This window comes from Lissotriton vulgaris, chromosome 2_1, assembly GCF_964263255.1.
Source record: "Lissotriton vulgaris chromosome 2_1, aLisVul1.2, whole genome shotgun sequence".
Lineage (NCBI taxonomy): Eukaryota > Metazoa > Chordata > Amphibia > Caudata > Salamandridae > Lissotriton > Lissotriton vulgaris.
Genome location: NC_141687.1, coordinates 97034003 through 97049784, shown reverse-complemented (window position 1 = coordinate 97049784; position 15782 = coordinate 97034003). Strand labels below are relative to the sequence as shown.

General features: G+C 44.0%; 1 protein-coding gene across 1 annotated transcript in view; it reads left to right on the top strand.

The window, feature by feature from the left end:
- The window catches only part of EXO5 (exonuclease 5), a 62188-nt gene that overhangs the window by 34192 nt on the left and 12214 nt on the right, over window positions 1-15782 (top strand). The window contains exons 4-5 of the mRNA XM_086954534.1: window positions 242-346; window positions 4909-5081. Of these exons, the coding sequence (XP_086810660.1) occupies window positions 242-346; window positions 4909-5081 (278 nt within the window). The remainder of the gene's footprint in view (window positions 1-241; window positions 347-4908; window positions 5082-15782) is intronic.

Here is a 15782-nt window from a genome sequence, read left to right as displayed (position 1 = left end):
AACAAACTATTTATTTTGGAATCATTAGACTGGAGGTGTAATTCCACTCCGCCCCTCCCACCCCCATGAATAAAGCGAACAAACTCTTCTCTCCTGTGCTTCAGTTTACTGGTATATAGATTCTTGTTGAAATACAAAAAAGTAACGCTGCATAATAATAGTGCATAAACATTTGATATTTACATATATTTTAACATTTGATTTGGGGTACGTCTCTATTCACTCATTTCATATTTTATAGAGCTGGAAGTCCATGATATTGTGTCTGTGAACATCATCACGCGAGAGGATTCTTGGGCAGTAAAATTTCTGAATCTCCTGTCCATGATTCCGGTTTTGCAAGCAGGTACAGTAAACAAGACCGATAAGAGTATTCTTAGCATTTGGTGTGCTACCGTAACTTTTATTTTTTCATGTGTTGTATTTCTCTGCCAAGATAATGTGCCTTCTCGAGAACATTTTTATTCCTAAATTGTTTTTAAGAGTCATGTCTGCGGAAGGCACAGTAAAATGTTTACCATCAGTTCTCGTATGCATATCAGACGATCAGCCCTTCACAGCATTATCAGCATAGTATAGCTAACGGTTGACCCGCTAAATATCATATAGAAGATTGTAATCTTTTTATTTTGCCTACAGGATTATACATATATGTAGCAAGGCTACATAGAGCAGGATCATTCAGTCCAGAATGATGTTTCAACAGGACAAAATCTAACGACAGATATTACTGTTAAGGATATTTTACCTCCAGCAATACCTTTAGAATCTCTTCTGGTTCTTTCCCACCCAAACACTTCTGTGACACAGCACATTAACACCTAAATGCTGCTACTTCTTGATGCAATATTTGATATAGTTTCAAGATGGCCACCATGCTGCATAACACAAGGAGTGGTGGGATAGAGGCGCTTCCACTGTGACATCAAACTGCAGCAGTGCACATTGGTGGAGGAAGCTACCAACTGAATGACATTCTGTAAAAACAAGACCAGAGTAGGAAGGAAAGCTATCAAATCAGAAGCAGGGACTGAATTGGCAAGAAAGTAAGCCAGGAATTTGAAAGGGAGCAACCCAGAGCCAACTCCATGTAGTATTGTGTACAATGTCTCTCCCAGATAACTAATGATGTCTGTAGCAAGACCATAAAAAAGTCTCATTAAACTTCATAAAAACCTACATATACCAATATTATATCTTATGAATTTTCCCATACACATGAAAGTATTTCCAATTATTAGAGAGCAATTGAATTCATCAGTCTTCTTAGAACTATTTTGGATTTTAACATCCTCAACTTTTATATAACCTTTATGCCAATGTCGCTGGTCAATGAGCTCCCATTCTTTTTGGGTATATTGCAAACACTGTCAGGAAAGCGAACTTTCAATCTTGTTTTGTTGGTACATAATTGAAGAACATCAATTTTATGGTTCACCAAATTAAAAGTAGTCCAAGCTTTTTTTTGCCTGCTACACAAAGACTCACTTACTGGACACAGGTAAACTGGCCTTTCTTCTTTATTCGAACAACCATACTTCTCAAGTGCTTGTGCTTTTCTCAGCCAATTATTGATTAGAATGTTCGAACCCATAGCTAACTCCCATGTGACTCTTTCGCAGATGTTGGTTAGATATATCTTCTTTCTATGAACTCGGGTTTATTTTTTACTAAAATGGGTATGCAGTTGTATGCTTTTACTGACCTTTTACAAGATATTATCTTTAAAGTGCATCTAATCAGTCTGCTCAAATCCTATTTTGACAGTCATTGTGAACAATGCAAAGTGTGATTTTAATGAACAATAGACATTTTTTTAAACCATTTGTTTTTTTAAAGAATTTTCATGTTGTAACAAAAGTAAATATCACGTAAACAGATCAGTCTCCTAAAAAAAAAAAGTAGTAAATCTTCACCTGCAGAACTAAATCTTGGAATAGAAGCAGTTTAAATATGTTTTGAAATAATTCACAATGGCAGTAGTATGCCTGGAAAGCTAAAACAGATCTTTGACAATTCTATTTTTCGCCCATATAGAATTGTAATCGCCATAAAATTCAGCACTAGGTACAGATATTACATATTTGCTAACTTTTTTTGTCTGCACGTTTGGAAATTTTGTTTCTTCTGGAGAAACATCTTACCCACAAAGTTGGGTGTGACCTTTTTGCTTTCCACCCTAGAGGTGGAGTTACTCCAACCCTTTGCTGAAGCAAATCTGTCACCAATTCCAGGTGGCAAGGGGTTTGAAACTCTCAAGTAAAACCTCACTTTGAACTACCCACTGCCCATCCCTTGCAAGGAGTTTACTATTGAGCAATGGTACTTATGGAGTACAATTATGAGTCATTAATGCATTTTTTCCTGCAAGGTTTGTGGATACCTGACATATGTAAATTGAGCCATCTTTCACCATGAGGTTGAAAATTGCTTTGTGAATCAGGTCAGATAACTCAACAACGCATTTGAGTCACTGTATTACATTTTAAATGATACTTCGAGAAATGGAACTGTGCACAATGGGTGGGGGTAAGAGAGATGGTGACCAAGAGAATGGAAGGGGATAAAGCCAGTGTTCCATATATCTAAACAGGGTAGTGCTACCTAAGCACATCAAAACAAACATTGTAAATAAGGATTCAAGGATACATCCAAAGTATGTCGACTAAGCCCCATCAGCCATCTATTGTGATCTAGACCAAGAAAGGTTTAGTTTATTCTAGCAAGGCTATTTTGTGTTTCTTGACCTCCTTTAGCATCCAGGCTTCCCTACGGATTCTCCTGTAGATGGCCTTAGATGGATTTATCCTACTGTTAAACAAAGTGGAACAAGATTCATTGCTACTCCTAAGTTCTTAACCTCCCAGCATAAAGACTGCTGCAGTGCACTTAGAGAATATCAATACAGTCTTTCTAAAACTATTTGTGCTTTGGATCATAACTAACATATTAATTGGAACCCATTAGCCAGACTCGTATAATGTACTTACTGTGGTCTTAGTCTGGTAAACTTGTAATTATGCTCCTGCATTATTTTCACTTGGAGGCAGTTCCTGAAGTGACTGGAGAATTCCGTGTAGTAGTTTTGACTCTGGACAAATCTGTACCTAAGTATTAAGATCCTTATAACGAGTTCCATTATATCTAACGGAACATAATAGAACTGGTTATAAGGCAGCCAGGATATCTGTTGTGTTTGTGATGGATTAACCTGTCCTCCCAACTCGTATTCAGGCCGTTAGTCTTAACTCCCATTAATTCAAATTTTTGTGGAATATATTTCATGAGGCCATGCATCATAATTGTTCAGTAGACTGCATCTGTATTCAGTTTCTTTCTGGAACAGTGTTTCTCTAAAGCAGTCTTCAGTTTGGGTACTGAATGTTCTTCAGATCAAGAACACTTGTTAATGAATAAAATAACCAGAAATAATTTCCTATATTGGGAATGTTTGCCTTCCACTTCTGTAATACATCTACCCCATTGATGTAAGACTAAAAAGAGTGGGTTTCATGGCAGTTCACTCGTGTACTTCACAGGAAACCAAATAATGTCAGTTACCGTCCCACAGTGCGCAACATAAAACAGATACAAGTGTGTTATTGTTCAGCCTTTCCTGTACTTTGTGGGGGACGTGCTTCCATCACTTTCATTATATCCTGAGGATTGGTTTTTATAGTTTCAAAGACCACTTTAATAATTTTAAACTCTAAAAGGGATATACTTTTGCATTTTATATTTATGTATTTTGCTGTAACAACATTGAGTCAGAAGCAGTCACCTTTGCAACCTTCAGCCAGCCCAGAGAATCCAGCAAGAAAGTGGACTAAAACCTGGACTAAACAACACTGTCTGAAACTGAGGTATCCATCTCCAGAAGCAGTACAATTCACTGCTCTTTAGGTAACTGAACCCTGCCAAAGGATATTTCATGTAAATATGTCTACAAATTGCTTGTCTGGTCTTGAAGCCATCCCCGTTTTGTGGAAATGTATTTCTAATTCCACCTCACCCATAGTACATCAGTAGAATATGTCACTATAAGTGCCTACATTTATTCTGTAGCATCAACCTCATGTAGGCAGAAGAATTAATGTTCTATTCTGTATCTGAAATCTAGTTGAAAAGTTTCCTGTAGTTAAAAAGTTTCCTGTAGTTAATAAGTTTCCTGTATTTCCTGTGATCTTAATGTTTCACACATACCCATTCCATTGTTCCAAACCTGTATTAAGCATTTATCTCCATTCCTGTATGCCTTGACAGTCTTTGGCAAGCTCGGATAGCTGTAGTCTTTGTGTTTTGGCATTCTCTATTGTATCAAGCCTGCTCGTTCTACCGTTCCCTTTTTCCAAGGTTTCTAATAGAACCAGCATATTTGCTGACATCAGTCACAGTAAGTATACATAATAGCTGCTCTCCAATAGACCAGAGCATTGCGCTCAAAGGACCCACATCTTTGTAGGTCGAGCCTATACAGCGCTTGCGCTGTTAGTCGATCTGTTGTATCTGTTTTGTGGAGCCTGACTCCTCCCAAGCTTTGGATTGGCTTTTTTATGTGTCACCTTAAAAATCGTAGCCTTCAATTGGCTAATGGTTGTGCATGTCCCATCTTTTTTGACAAAGTTGACTCCAGTGGACTCATTATGCCACTCTAGACAGAGACTAACCTTTAGCAAATCAGCCTGTAGGAAACAGTAGGAACATTCCATCTTCAACTGCTAGACCAGTTATCCTCCAGACAAGTAGCTCCAGTCTACTTTTTGGCCTTAAGTGTCATCACAGAGGCACTTATTTATCGTAATGTGGTGTGTAAGTGATACACAAATGTAAACATGAGTTTTATGATGTGTGTGTTGAGAAACGTATGTGTTAAGATTTGGCTGTCCTATTTCCTGTTTTGCACAATAGGTGGAAGAGTTCGTGAGTTTCCAGTTTTTGGAGAAATGGAAGGTATTTTTTTAGTGGGAGTTATTGATGAAATACATTACACAGCTAAAGGAGAACTTGAACTTAATGAGTTAAAGACTCGGGGAAATCCCTCATTGCCTGGAGAATCTCAGAAAAAAAATCACTATTTCCAGGTAGGTAGATTGTACGTCATCTTATCTTCACTTTTTTCTTACTTTAACTCTTATGTAGTGTAAAATGTTCTATCTGGTGTAATCATTCAAAGGTATATCTCAGAAAGCATATGGTATTTTCAGAAAAGAAAAAAGTGAACAATACCTACATCTTCTATTCACTCTGTTTCATAGCTCAAGATTTTGGACCAGCGCTAGAGACAAAAACTCTTAAGTGCCTCCTTCAATGGACCAATCGTTGTCTGTTTAACTCTTGTGTCATTGCCTCACCCAGTGTTCAGACAAGCAGCTTTCTCCTGTATTTTATGATAGTCTATATTTTCTGAATACCATTTACTAGGTTACATATGCTGTGTCTTCAGGGATGCTCAGCGGATCGGTGGTGCCAGATGTCGTTCTCATTGAGAAGAACGCATTCTGATAGCCTGTCGCCTTGATAGTCCCAGGTATAATATGTCTATAGAAGATATATGCAGAGTCGTCTTCTGGTAACCTACACATGGAACAAACCATCATGACAGACTGTGCACTGGCAAGCTGGGGATCCCACTTAGATAAGCTGACCCCTCCAGGGAAATAGTCTTGAAAGAACAATAATATGATCAACATGTTAGTATTTAGAGCAGTTCATCTTAGCCTAAAAGTCTACCTCTCCAGAATCAAAAGAAACTATTTTCTCTTTCGAACAGAGTACACCACTCCATCCAGTATCTGAACAAGCAAGGAGGGAAAACAATCAGGTCTTCTCTGGATTAAATCGTTTTGGTATTCAATGCTATCAGAGAACACTTGAGTCATGGAAGTTTATCTCCTTGACGGATCACTGAAACAATATCTATGGCAAAAATATAGAACTACAAAAATATCGAGTAAAAAATATAGAATGCTAAAATATCGACTTCCTATCTCCAAACAGGTAAGTACAAAAATATTGAATCAAAAATATTGTTGTAAAAAATATAGATAGTCAAAATATCGAATTTTTTAAATAGTTAAAAGTAATTTAAAATTAATGAAGTAATAAATATAACTAACTTAAACATACTTAAAATACTTAAATAACATTAAAATTATTAAATAATATAAATAAACATAAAAAAAAAAAATATATATATATATATATATATATATATATATAGTATTGTTATAAAGTATACAATATATTTACCATAGGATAGCGAAAGGGTTACATTTACTATTACCACTCCAGTGAGTGCAGCAGTAGAAAAAACATTGGCTAGCGTAGTAGTAAAAATGACTATTCCCACTCCAGTGAGTGCAGCAGTAGGGAAAGCGTTGGATAGCGGGAGGGTACAAATTACTATTCCCACTCCAGAGAGTGCAACAGTAGGGAAAGCGTTTGATAGCTTGGGGTAAAAATTACTATTCCCACTCCAGTGAGTGCAACAGTAAGGAAAGCGTTGGATAGCGTAGGGGTAAAAATTACTATTCCCATTCCAGTGATTGCAACAGTAGGGAAAGAGTTGGATAGCGTAGGCATAACATTTACTATTCCCACTCCAGTGAGTGCAACAGTAGGGAAAGCATTGAATACCGGGAAGGTAAAAATTACTATTCCCACTCCAAAGAGTGCAACAGTAGGGAAAGCGTTGGATAGCGTAGAGGTAAAAATTACTATTCCCACTCCAGAGAAAGCAACAGTAAGGAAAGCGTTGGATAGCGGTAGGGTAAAAATTACTATTCACACTCCAGTGAGTGCAACAGTAGAGAAAGCTTTGGATAGCGTAGGGGTAAAAATTACTATTCCCACTCCTTTGAGTGCAACAGTAGGGAAAGCGTTGGATAGCGGGAGGGTAAAAATTACTGTTCCCACTCCAGAAAGTGCAACAGTAGGGAAAGCGTTGGATAGCGTAGGGGTAAAAATTACTATTCCCACTCCAGTGAGTGCAACAGTAGGGAAAGCGTTGGATAGCGTAGGAGTAAAAATAACTATTCCCACTCCGATGAGTGCAACAGTAGGGAAAGCGTTGGATAGCGAGAGGGTAAAAATAACTATTCCCACTCCGATGAGTGCAACAGTAGGGAAAGCGTTGGATAGCGAGAGGGTAAAAATTACTATTCCCAATCCAGAGAGTGCAACAGTAGGGAAAGTGTTGGATAGCGTAGGGTTAAAAATTACTATTCTCACTCCAGTGAGGGCAACAGTAGGGAAAGCGTTGGATAGCAAGAGGGTAAAAACTACTATTCCCACTCCAGTGAGTGTAACAGTAGGGAAAGTAAATACTTCATATATAAATAAAATAAATATTAATACCAATTGCAAATTAATTAAAATAATTAACACTTTTATATAATATATTAATTAATCAATTAAAAAAATAATATTAAAAATAGTTACTTACTAATACAAATTATTTACCAATTAACAATAAATTAAATGAACATATTTATTTAATTATAATTCAATTACTTCCCACCCTATTCCCCTATAAACCCACAACCCGCTACAGAATTATATTACGCAAAAATTAAATACATAAAAAAATTCATTAATATAAATAATAAAATAAATATACACTTTTCAAACATATACTAACATAAAAACACTTTAAAAATTGATATTAGCTTAGCTCAAATTCGATATTTTTGTAGTCTATATTCTGTCCAGTCTATATTTTTGTTGTCTATATTCTGTCCATTCGATATTATGTCCAATCTATATTTTTTAATCGATATTAATGTAAATCGATATTAAAAACTCTATTTTGAGTGTATGCCCTCCTTGGCCTTCAGATTTCAGTGAGTAACAAGCTCCGCAGACACCGTTTTAAAAGTAGAGGTATCTTCCTGTTAAACATACACCAAGGTACAGGCGCTACCCATTTCTTGCCTTGTTGTCAGCAGTGGGAAATAACAAGGCACGGAGTGTTAATACACTCAATAAACTACTTGAATATACTGAAGTTGCAACAGTTCCATTTGTAGTATAGTCTCAACTGGACAGAGGGTCATCTAAAGAGTCTTCAACTTATCAAGGCATGCTTCATCATTGGACAACCTCTCACACTGGGGTAGGAACAATGCCATCCCAGCGGGCTCACTCGAGAATTTCTATGCTATTGCCCTGCTAGTTCTTATAGATTTATTTTTAGGATAATGACTAGGGTGCTGTTTTTTTTGGTAAGAAAGAAGATTAAAATGTACATAGAGGTATACTCAAATGTACTTTATTAGCGAACGCCTCAACAAAATCCTATAATTGCCGACATGTTGCGACCCCCCTTTGGTATCATATACAGTAATCAGGTCTTTAGGATAAAGGAATTAAAAATTATGGGATACAGTCAAACTATGCAGATAAGGTGATAATTAGTACCCTCCTAGTCCCTCTCTCGAATAGGAGCACCTAAGGAAAATAGGTACTGAAGAGCCAAAAAAATAAATCTGCGTGACCTGCCTTTCCATTCGATCTTTATGGTGTAGCAGCTATATTCCATTATTTTAAAACAACATGAAAAGATGAATAGTGCACCAGTTTGATCCTAAACTACACATAGACTTGCAATCTCAAGCAGAATAGCCCAATCAAGTAGGCCATGCTGTCATAATCTGACTGATTGCTGTCTTATCGGACATATGCGCTGTAGTAACGTAAGATATGGTGTAGTGTCTCAGTTTTATTGTACCAGCACACCTAACACCCACCCACCACCAGACGTCATAGGTCAGATGACCCTGGCCAACAAAAGGGGCTGAGCGCACGTGCTCAGGGCCCATTACCCATCCCCAGTCACTGTGTCTGCGTGTTATTTCTCACCTGCATAATGAGGGCTTAGCGCCCCTCACACAAACCTTACATTGGCGACGAGGCGGAGCTGGTGCCCATGCGTGCACCAGCCTGAACATTTGGGGGGAAAAGGAGGAGAGAATGCTGCCCGTGCCATGAGCACCCCCCCCCCCTGCAGCAAGTGACAATCAGCGGAGGCCCGCGGGCGTCTGCTAAGCCCCGGGCCGACACAACAAAGAAGGAGGTGACCGGGAGCCTACCCCGCACCTCCCATGCCCAGCCTGAGCCCCCTACCTGGGGTGAAGAGGAGCGGACCGACCGGAGCCCACCCGCGTCGGCCGCAACACAGTGACTCCACACAATGCCCCACCGGTGTAGAGCCGACCGACCGGACCCCACCCGTGCCGGCTGCCAGTACAGTGAAGCCCGAGTGGCCCGCAGGTGAGCCAGGGCGCTGGAAATGCCTGGGGGGGCCGCGCAAGCAAGAAGCGACCCCCTTATGACTGTCTACACAAGCGGAGCCCACCCTCATAGTCTCGGCGCCCGGCCGGGCGCGAGAAGGCTGACAATAAACATAAAGCAAGGCCAGCGTAGCCCACCCGTGGCCTGCCTGCAGCGTCTCCTGTCCCCGTCTCACAGCATGTGTGTTGCGAGGCTGCCGCGGCAAGGGTGAAAGAACGTCGAAGAGAAGCTGAGCGGAGCCCACCCGCGGTAATGGAGACACCTCTGTCCTGAGAACAGCGCCAGCAGCCTCACCGCCGCGCAGCATGTGAAGCGTGAGGCTGCAGTGGTGGGGCGGAGGAGGGTGAAGGAAGCGTCTGGCAAGCGACGAGCCGAATCGGTACATAGCGCCCCGCAGCGTGTGTAAGGTGGGGCAGCAAGAAAGGGCAGTGACCCCAGGGACAGCGCTTTAAGGAAAGCGGCAGGAGCAGCTGCGAACACTACAGACGGCAAGGCCGACACCCCTCCCCGCCGTGCTGCGTGTGGAGTGCGAAGGCTGCGGCGGGGAGGAAAGAGACACTCCCCAAGATGAAGGCAGCAGTCCCCGGGAGCCGCGCTGGTTTCTCACCGCCCCAGTGCAGCGGGTGCAGCATGAGGCAGTGATGGGAGCAGAGACACACCGGTCATGATGTCTGGACAAGCGCCGTGCCTGAGTGTGCATTCCTGGAACAGGCAGCCTGGATAATAAAGTAGAGCGAGGCTGAGAGTCCGAGGGATGGTGCACGAGGCCTACAATATGAGGGACGATGCCAGAGCCTCTCGACCCAAAGGACACCCTGCCATCTAGTGACCGTTGTCCTGCACTGCAGAGGGTGAGGAAACAAAAAAGCATGGGCAAGCCAACGAACCATAGCCGCTACATAGGGCTGGATGGCAGCTGCATATAGCTGAGGGACAAGGAGCGGCAGCACGTAGAAAGGTAGAGCCTACGTGGCAGAGTGAAAATGAGGATTGACAAAGGCGCAAGTAGGATGGTACAGTAACGCTGACCTCGTAGAGTGGTGCCAAGCCACGGAACTGCTGCAGAGGAAGTTACAAAGTGCAGGAGTGCGCCAGGAGCGCAAGGACTCCACACACATACCAGGACAGCACAGCACTGCGCTGCGCAGGAAAGTGCAAGGAGTGAAGGAACTCCATGCACCAGGAGAAGGACGACAGAGCAGTAGCACAAACCACCGGACACACTGAGCCACACAGAGACCTACCAAAGGCGGAGCAGCACTTGATGGCCACAGTTTGTCGTTGCAACTGCCGGGAGGAAACTACAGCACCACCACCCGAAGATACAGTGGTTCCAAGACTCCCCACCAGGCGAGTGCGACACGGAGGAAGCGCGACAACCGCTGACACTGCTCCAGGGTCTCAGAAATAAAGCAAGCACACCCCGTGAAGTAACGGGAAGCGACCTGAACACGAAGAAGCAAGAAGGAGTGGTAACGTAACCCTCCGCACCTAATGAAGCACAGGAAGAGTGCGGACAAAAGCGCGCCAACGCTAAAGCACCAGAACGGTGAGCGCACCAGAAAGAGCAAGCACACGGAAGACGGCAAAGCGTGAGGATTCACGTAGAAGGTAAAGCCGACCAACCAGATGGTCGCACGAAGAACCTGGATGGTCACACGACGTGACGCATCCAAGAAGTCGGACAGCCAGATGGCCGCACCAAAAGCCGACCCACCGCGGGTCGCGGAAAGAAGGTGACCGAAGCATGGGTCAACAAACAGTGACATAGCAAGTATCCAGCAGGAGAACCGAAGATAGCCTGCCAGTATCGGCAGAGTGGACCACCAAGACACAGTTCACGAACATGGACAAGCGAACTTCGACAACCACAATTCAAAATCCAGAGTCAAGGGAGAAGATCGCAAGTCACAGACAAGAAGGAGACAGTGTCCGAGAACCAGGACAAGACCAGGGGGAAACAGGCGGAGTGCATGCTGCCTGGAGAAGTCTAGTCCGGAAGATGAAGACAGCAAGGTGACCAGACCGCGTTGCGAAAAGGACGATGGAGAAGGAGTGGCACGACACCACAGAAAGAAAGAAAGGAGAAGCGGTCTGAGTGGCACGTCTGCCACCACCAAAGAGAAGAAAGGAGAAGAGGTCTGAGCAGCACGACGACAGGAAGGCAAGAGAAAGGAGCAGAGCAAAGAGGAGTGTGGACCAAGACACTACAACACACCAGAAGGGGAAACACCGATGAGAATGTGAGAGGTGCACGACAGTCCACACGCACGACCGGGACACATGTAACACCACTGGAAGCAAGCATCCAATTGCAAACCCGACAGTCACCCAGGAAGGACGGAAGCGAGCAGGCCGGTCTGTTGGCAAAAACCACCTCTGGGATGGAACGGACACAGGGACGCGGAAATCCAGGGGCTGAGGCCTCAAGGACACCGGTGGCAGAGGATCCCACAACGAGAGACGGACTGTTGAAGATCCTGAAAGACCGAAGGTCGCACACGACGGAACCAGTGCCAACAACACCCTTTCAGGTGGAGCTTCGGCTACAGAGAGAGGACCCATAGCGACGTCCTTCAACACGTTGGAGCGGCAAGGCGGCATGTCCTCCGGTCCAGTGGGAACCCGGCAGAAAAGGGCCTCCGGGTCGTCCAGTGAGAGAGGACACCGTGAGAGGGATAACCTGCAGCTGAAGATCCCGTCAGAAACAGACACCAGCTTGAACCAAACACCTCGACCAGGACGGTCCAGCGGAAAGCAACACACTTGGGACCTGCTAGTCCTACTTCTACACATTCACAGGATGTGAAACAGAACGAGAGAGACTGTACAGCTCACTAACAAGCTGCAAGTCTGCCAAGGCAAGAAGAGACACCATTGCCAGCAAATGGCGTGATCAGTAGTGGAGAAGACCACGTGGGAGTCGTTGTGACTGAGTTATGGGAGTTTTGGGTGAACCATATTCTTTCCCACAGGATGGACTTTAGTTAGGGTAATTTTCTTAACTAAGGTTGGGAGGGATGTAGTAACGTAAGACACGGTCTAGTGTCTCAGTTTCATTGTACCAGCACACCTAACACCCACCCACCACCAGGCGTCATAGGTCAGATGACCCTGGCCAATTAAAGGGGCTGAGCGCACGTGCTCGCGGCCCATTACCCATCCCCAGTCACTGTGTCTGCGTGTGTCTGCGTGTTATTTCTCACCTGCATAATGAGGGCCTAGCGCCCCTCACACAAACCTTACAGGCGCTAACAAATGTCTCTTAAACAAATATCTCCTATAGCACCATCACTACCAATAGCATTTTTAGGTCTCGTTCTCGAGACCTATTGTTGTTGATATGCCTCTCAAGGGAGACAGACCGGGGCACGAGCATATTGTGGTCTGTGGTGGCGCACGTCCAGCCACGCACACATCTCCTGTCCCGAGCCAAAAGCATGCAGTTTCACTTTCGTGTTGACACTGCACTTACACCAGGCTTTTAGTCGACACGTAAACAACACAACATTCAACATGTAAGTCTTTTTAAATGTAGATATACCCCACTTACCAGCAATTGTGGTGACTTTGCGCTGGTCTCGTGTCTTCATCGGCATACTCTGTCTTGATCACAGGAGCCCTCTAAAGTTTGCATCGCAGCCACTGCGCACGAGACGCAGAACCAGGAACAGCGCATGCGCGAGCAGCCCTCGCGCTCCTATCCCCCCCATGTCTCATCCCCGGCCGGGATGTGGAGCACAGGTGCCGCGTTGCTTGTTTTTTTCCCTTTAACACTCAGCGCAGCGCCTGCATAAAGGACACTGCTCTCAGTGTTAAAGTTAGAAAAGAAATGATCGCAGTGTCCTGCAAGACTGTGGAATACTTTCACTAGGGAGAACCTTTAATTTCTCTGGTGCTGCTTGTTGCGGCTTGAGCTTCACAATCAAACCCCCCACGTCTCCCCCTCTCTCGACCGCAGCACCCCATCACAAGCCTGGCAAGCCCTTCAAAGGCTCTGGAGCGGGCACCAGCCCATGGGGGTCCTACGCCAAGTGCTGAAACAGCTGCTCTGAGGCGGCTGGGCAGACGCAGGCCCAAACAAAGGGAGGAAAGAGGGTGAAAACAACACACACACAGCACCCTCCCAGGCCGAGCTGCTGTTCACCCCTGTCCAGGGGCGCTTCACCTCCCTTCATTGGAAACTCAAAGTAGCCCCCCAAACAAAACAAGCAGCAAAAAAAAACATGCAGCCTGAAAACTCAAAGTGAATTTCACACGCTCCGGCGGTCCGTAATGCCCCGCTAAAGCCAGACCCGGGAATAATTATCAAGGGGCAGTTAAGCCTGGTTTGTAGGGGCGGGGTGGTCTGTTCTCCATTTTTTAATTAAACAAACTAACTTTCCCAGCGGATTAAGGGATCGAAAAAAGGTGTGATGACATTTTAGGAAATTGTTACCCTAGTTATAAACCTTTCGGAATGTAAAACACTATTTGATGGGTTGCTAATCGGTCGCAAGAAATTACACAGCCGTGTAAAACTCCAACGGGTCTAGGTCACATTTGGATTGGAGTTCCTTGAAGAGTCACCAAGCAGTTGGTGTGGGAAGAAGATACCATTTTTTAATCCACAGTTCAATGTGTAGTGGCTTCCCTTTGTAAAGTAATGCGTGATTATACCATAACGATTCCCAATTAGAGCGCCGTAAACTTGTCTTTTTCAATTTTCATCAGGGCGATTTTCGTATTCTGGAAGATGGATTTTGGGCAAGTGGCCATGCAAGGATTAGCAGTTAGGGCGGTCGCTGGGACGAGGTTTCTAAAAAGAGCTTTCTCTACGGCTAGCAACACAGTGGTGTAGTCAGCAGGGGATGATAGCTAATAAGAACCTTGCTTGGCAAGGAAGGCCGTCTGGTACAGTTTGAAGTCCGCTAAGTTGACCCCTCCTAAAGATTTATCTAGGCAGAGTTTTTTTTAAACTAATCTTTGCCTTTTACCCTTTCCATAGGAATTTAGAAAGTAAATTGTCTAATTTGTGGTGAAAATCCTAGGACAAGGTGAGAGGTAGCATTGTAATGAGATAATTTACTAGAGAGGAGATCATCATTTTGATGGTTTCGACCCTTCCCCACCAAGTTAAGAAGCGAGGAGACCAGCCGTCTTATTGAGATTTAATTTTTTCCAACGTGATGGACTCATTGCATTGAAGGGTCTCAAGAAGGGTGCTGCCAAATTCAATACCTAGGTACTTAATAAATCCAGTCTGCCATGAGAGACCGGAATTACCTAGCATGTCCCTGGTGCCAAAGATGTTTAGGGGCTTAACCTCTGATTTGTCCCGGTTCAGTTTGTACCCAGAGTAGGTAGAGTATCTCTCTATGGTGGTCATTATAGCCTTGATGGAAGTGTCTGGGTTCTCTGTAACCACCAGGATGTCATCCGCATATGCTGCCAGTTGCACCCGCGTATCCCCGAAGCCCACTCCCGTAATGCCTTTTTCGCTTTATATCCGTTATGAGGGGTTCGAGGGCCAGGAGAAACAGTGCTGGCGAGAGAGGGCAGCACTGCCTGGCACCCTGTTCTAATCGAAATGGGTCCTACAGGGTGCCATTTATGGCGATCTGGGCAGATGGAGAAGAGTATAGGGCCATTACCATGTCAGTGTAGGATTTACCCAGATTGAAAGCTTGCATACATTGCTTTAAGAAGGACCAAGACACCCTGTTGAACGCTTTTTCTGCATCCAGGGTGATGGCAACAGAGGGGGTGGATGTTAGTTTAGCTTTCTCTAGGACATGGCACAGTAGTCTTGTGTTATCATTGGACATGTGGTATTTAAGAAAGCCAACTTTAGAGTTGCTGATCAGTTTTAGGAGGATAGCATTCAGTCTGTTGGCTAAGATTTTTGCATTGATTTTGCAATCTAGGTTTATAAGTGAGATAGGGCGATAGTTTTTTTAAAGAGGATAACAATTATTGTGGCTTCACCCATTGACTCGGAGACACTTCCTTTTATAGCAATCGAGTTAAATCATTTTAATAAGATGGGACAAAAGTTCTTTGTCTGTGAAGAGGGACCCTAGTGCAAAAATGTCATCTTCTGAGAGTTTAGGGTGGTTGTCTGAACAGAGGAGGTGTGACTGATAGAGCACTCGGTTGGCTTAAATCGTTTCTGACAGGCAGAAGCTTTCAGGTTCAACGGGGCTCATTTCAGTCTGAAGAGTGGGGACTGGAACAGGGAGTGCCACAGGGCTCTGCTCTAATTCCTACCCTTTTTAACTTCTATATGGCACCCCTGACTGAGCTAGTTCAATCGTTCGGCGTAGAGCTTGTATCCTACGCCGACGATACACAGCTCTTACTCAACCTCACCCAAACACCGGCTGCTGAGCCTGTATGCAAGCACTGGCCACTTGCATAGATACGCACTGCCTTAAATTGAACGGATCCAAGACGGAAGACTTGGTGGTTGGTGGTGATCTACGACTCTGGACATGTGACTGGTGGCCAAA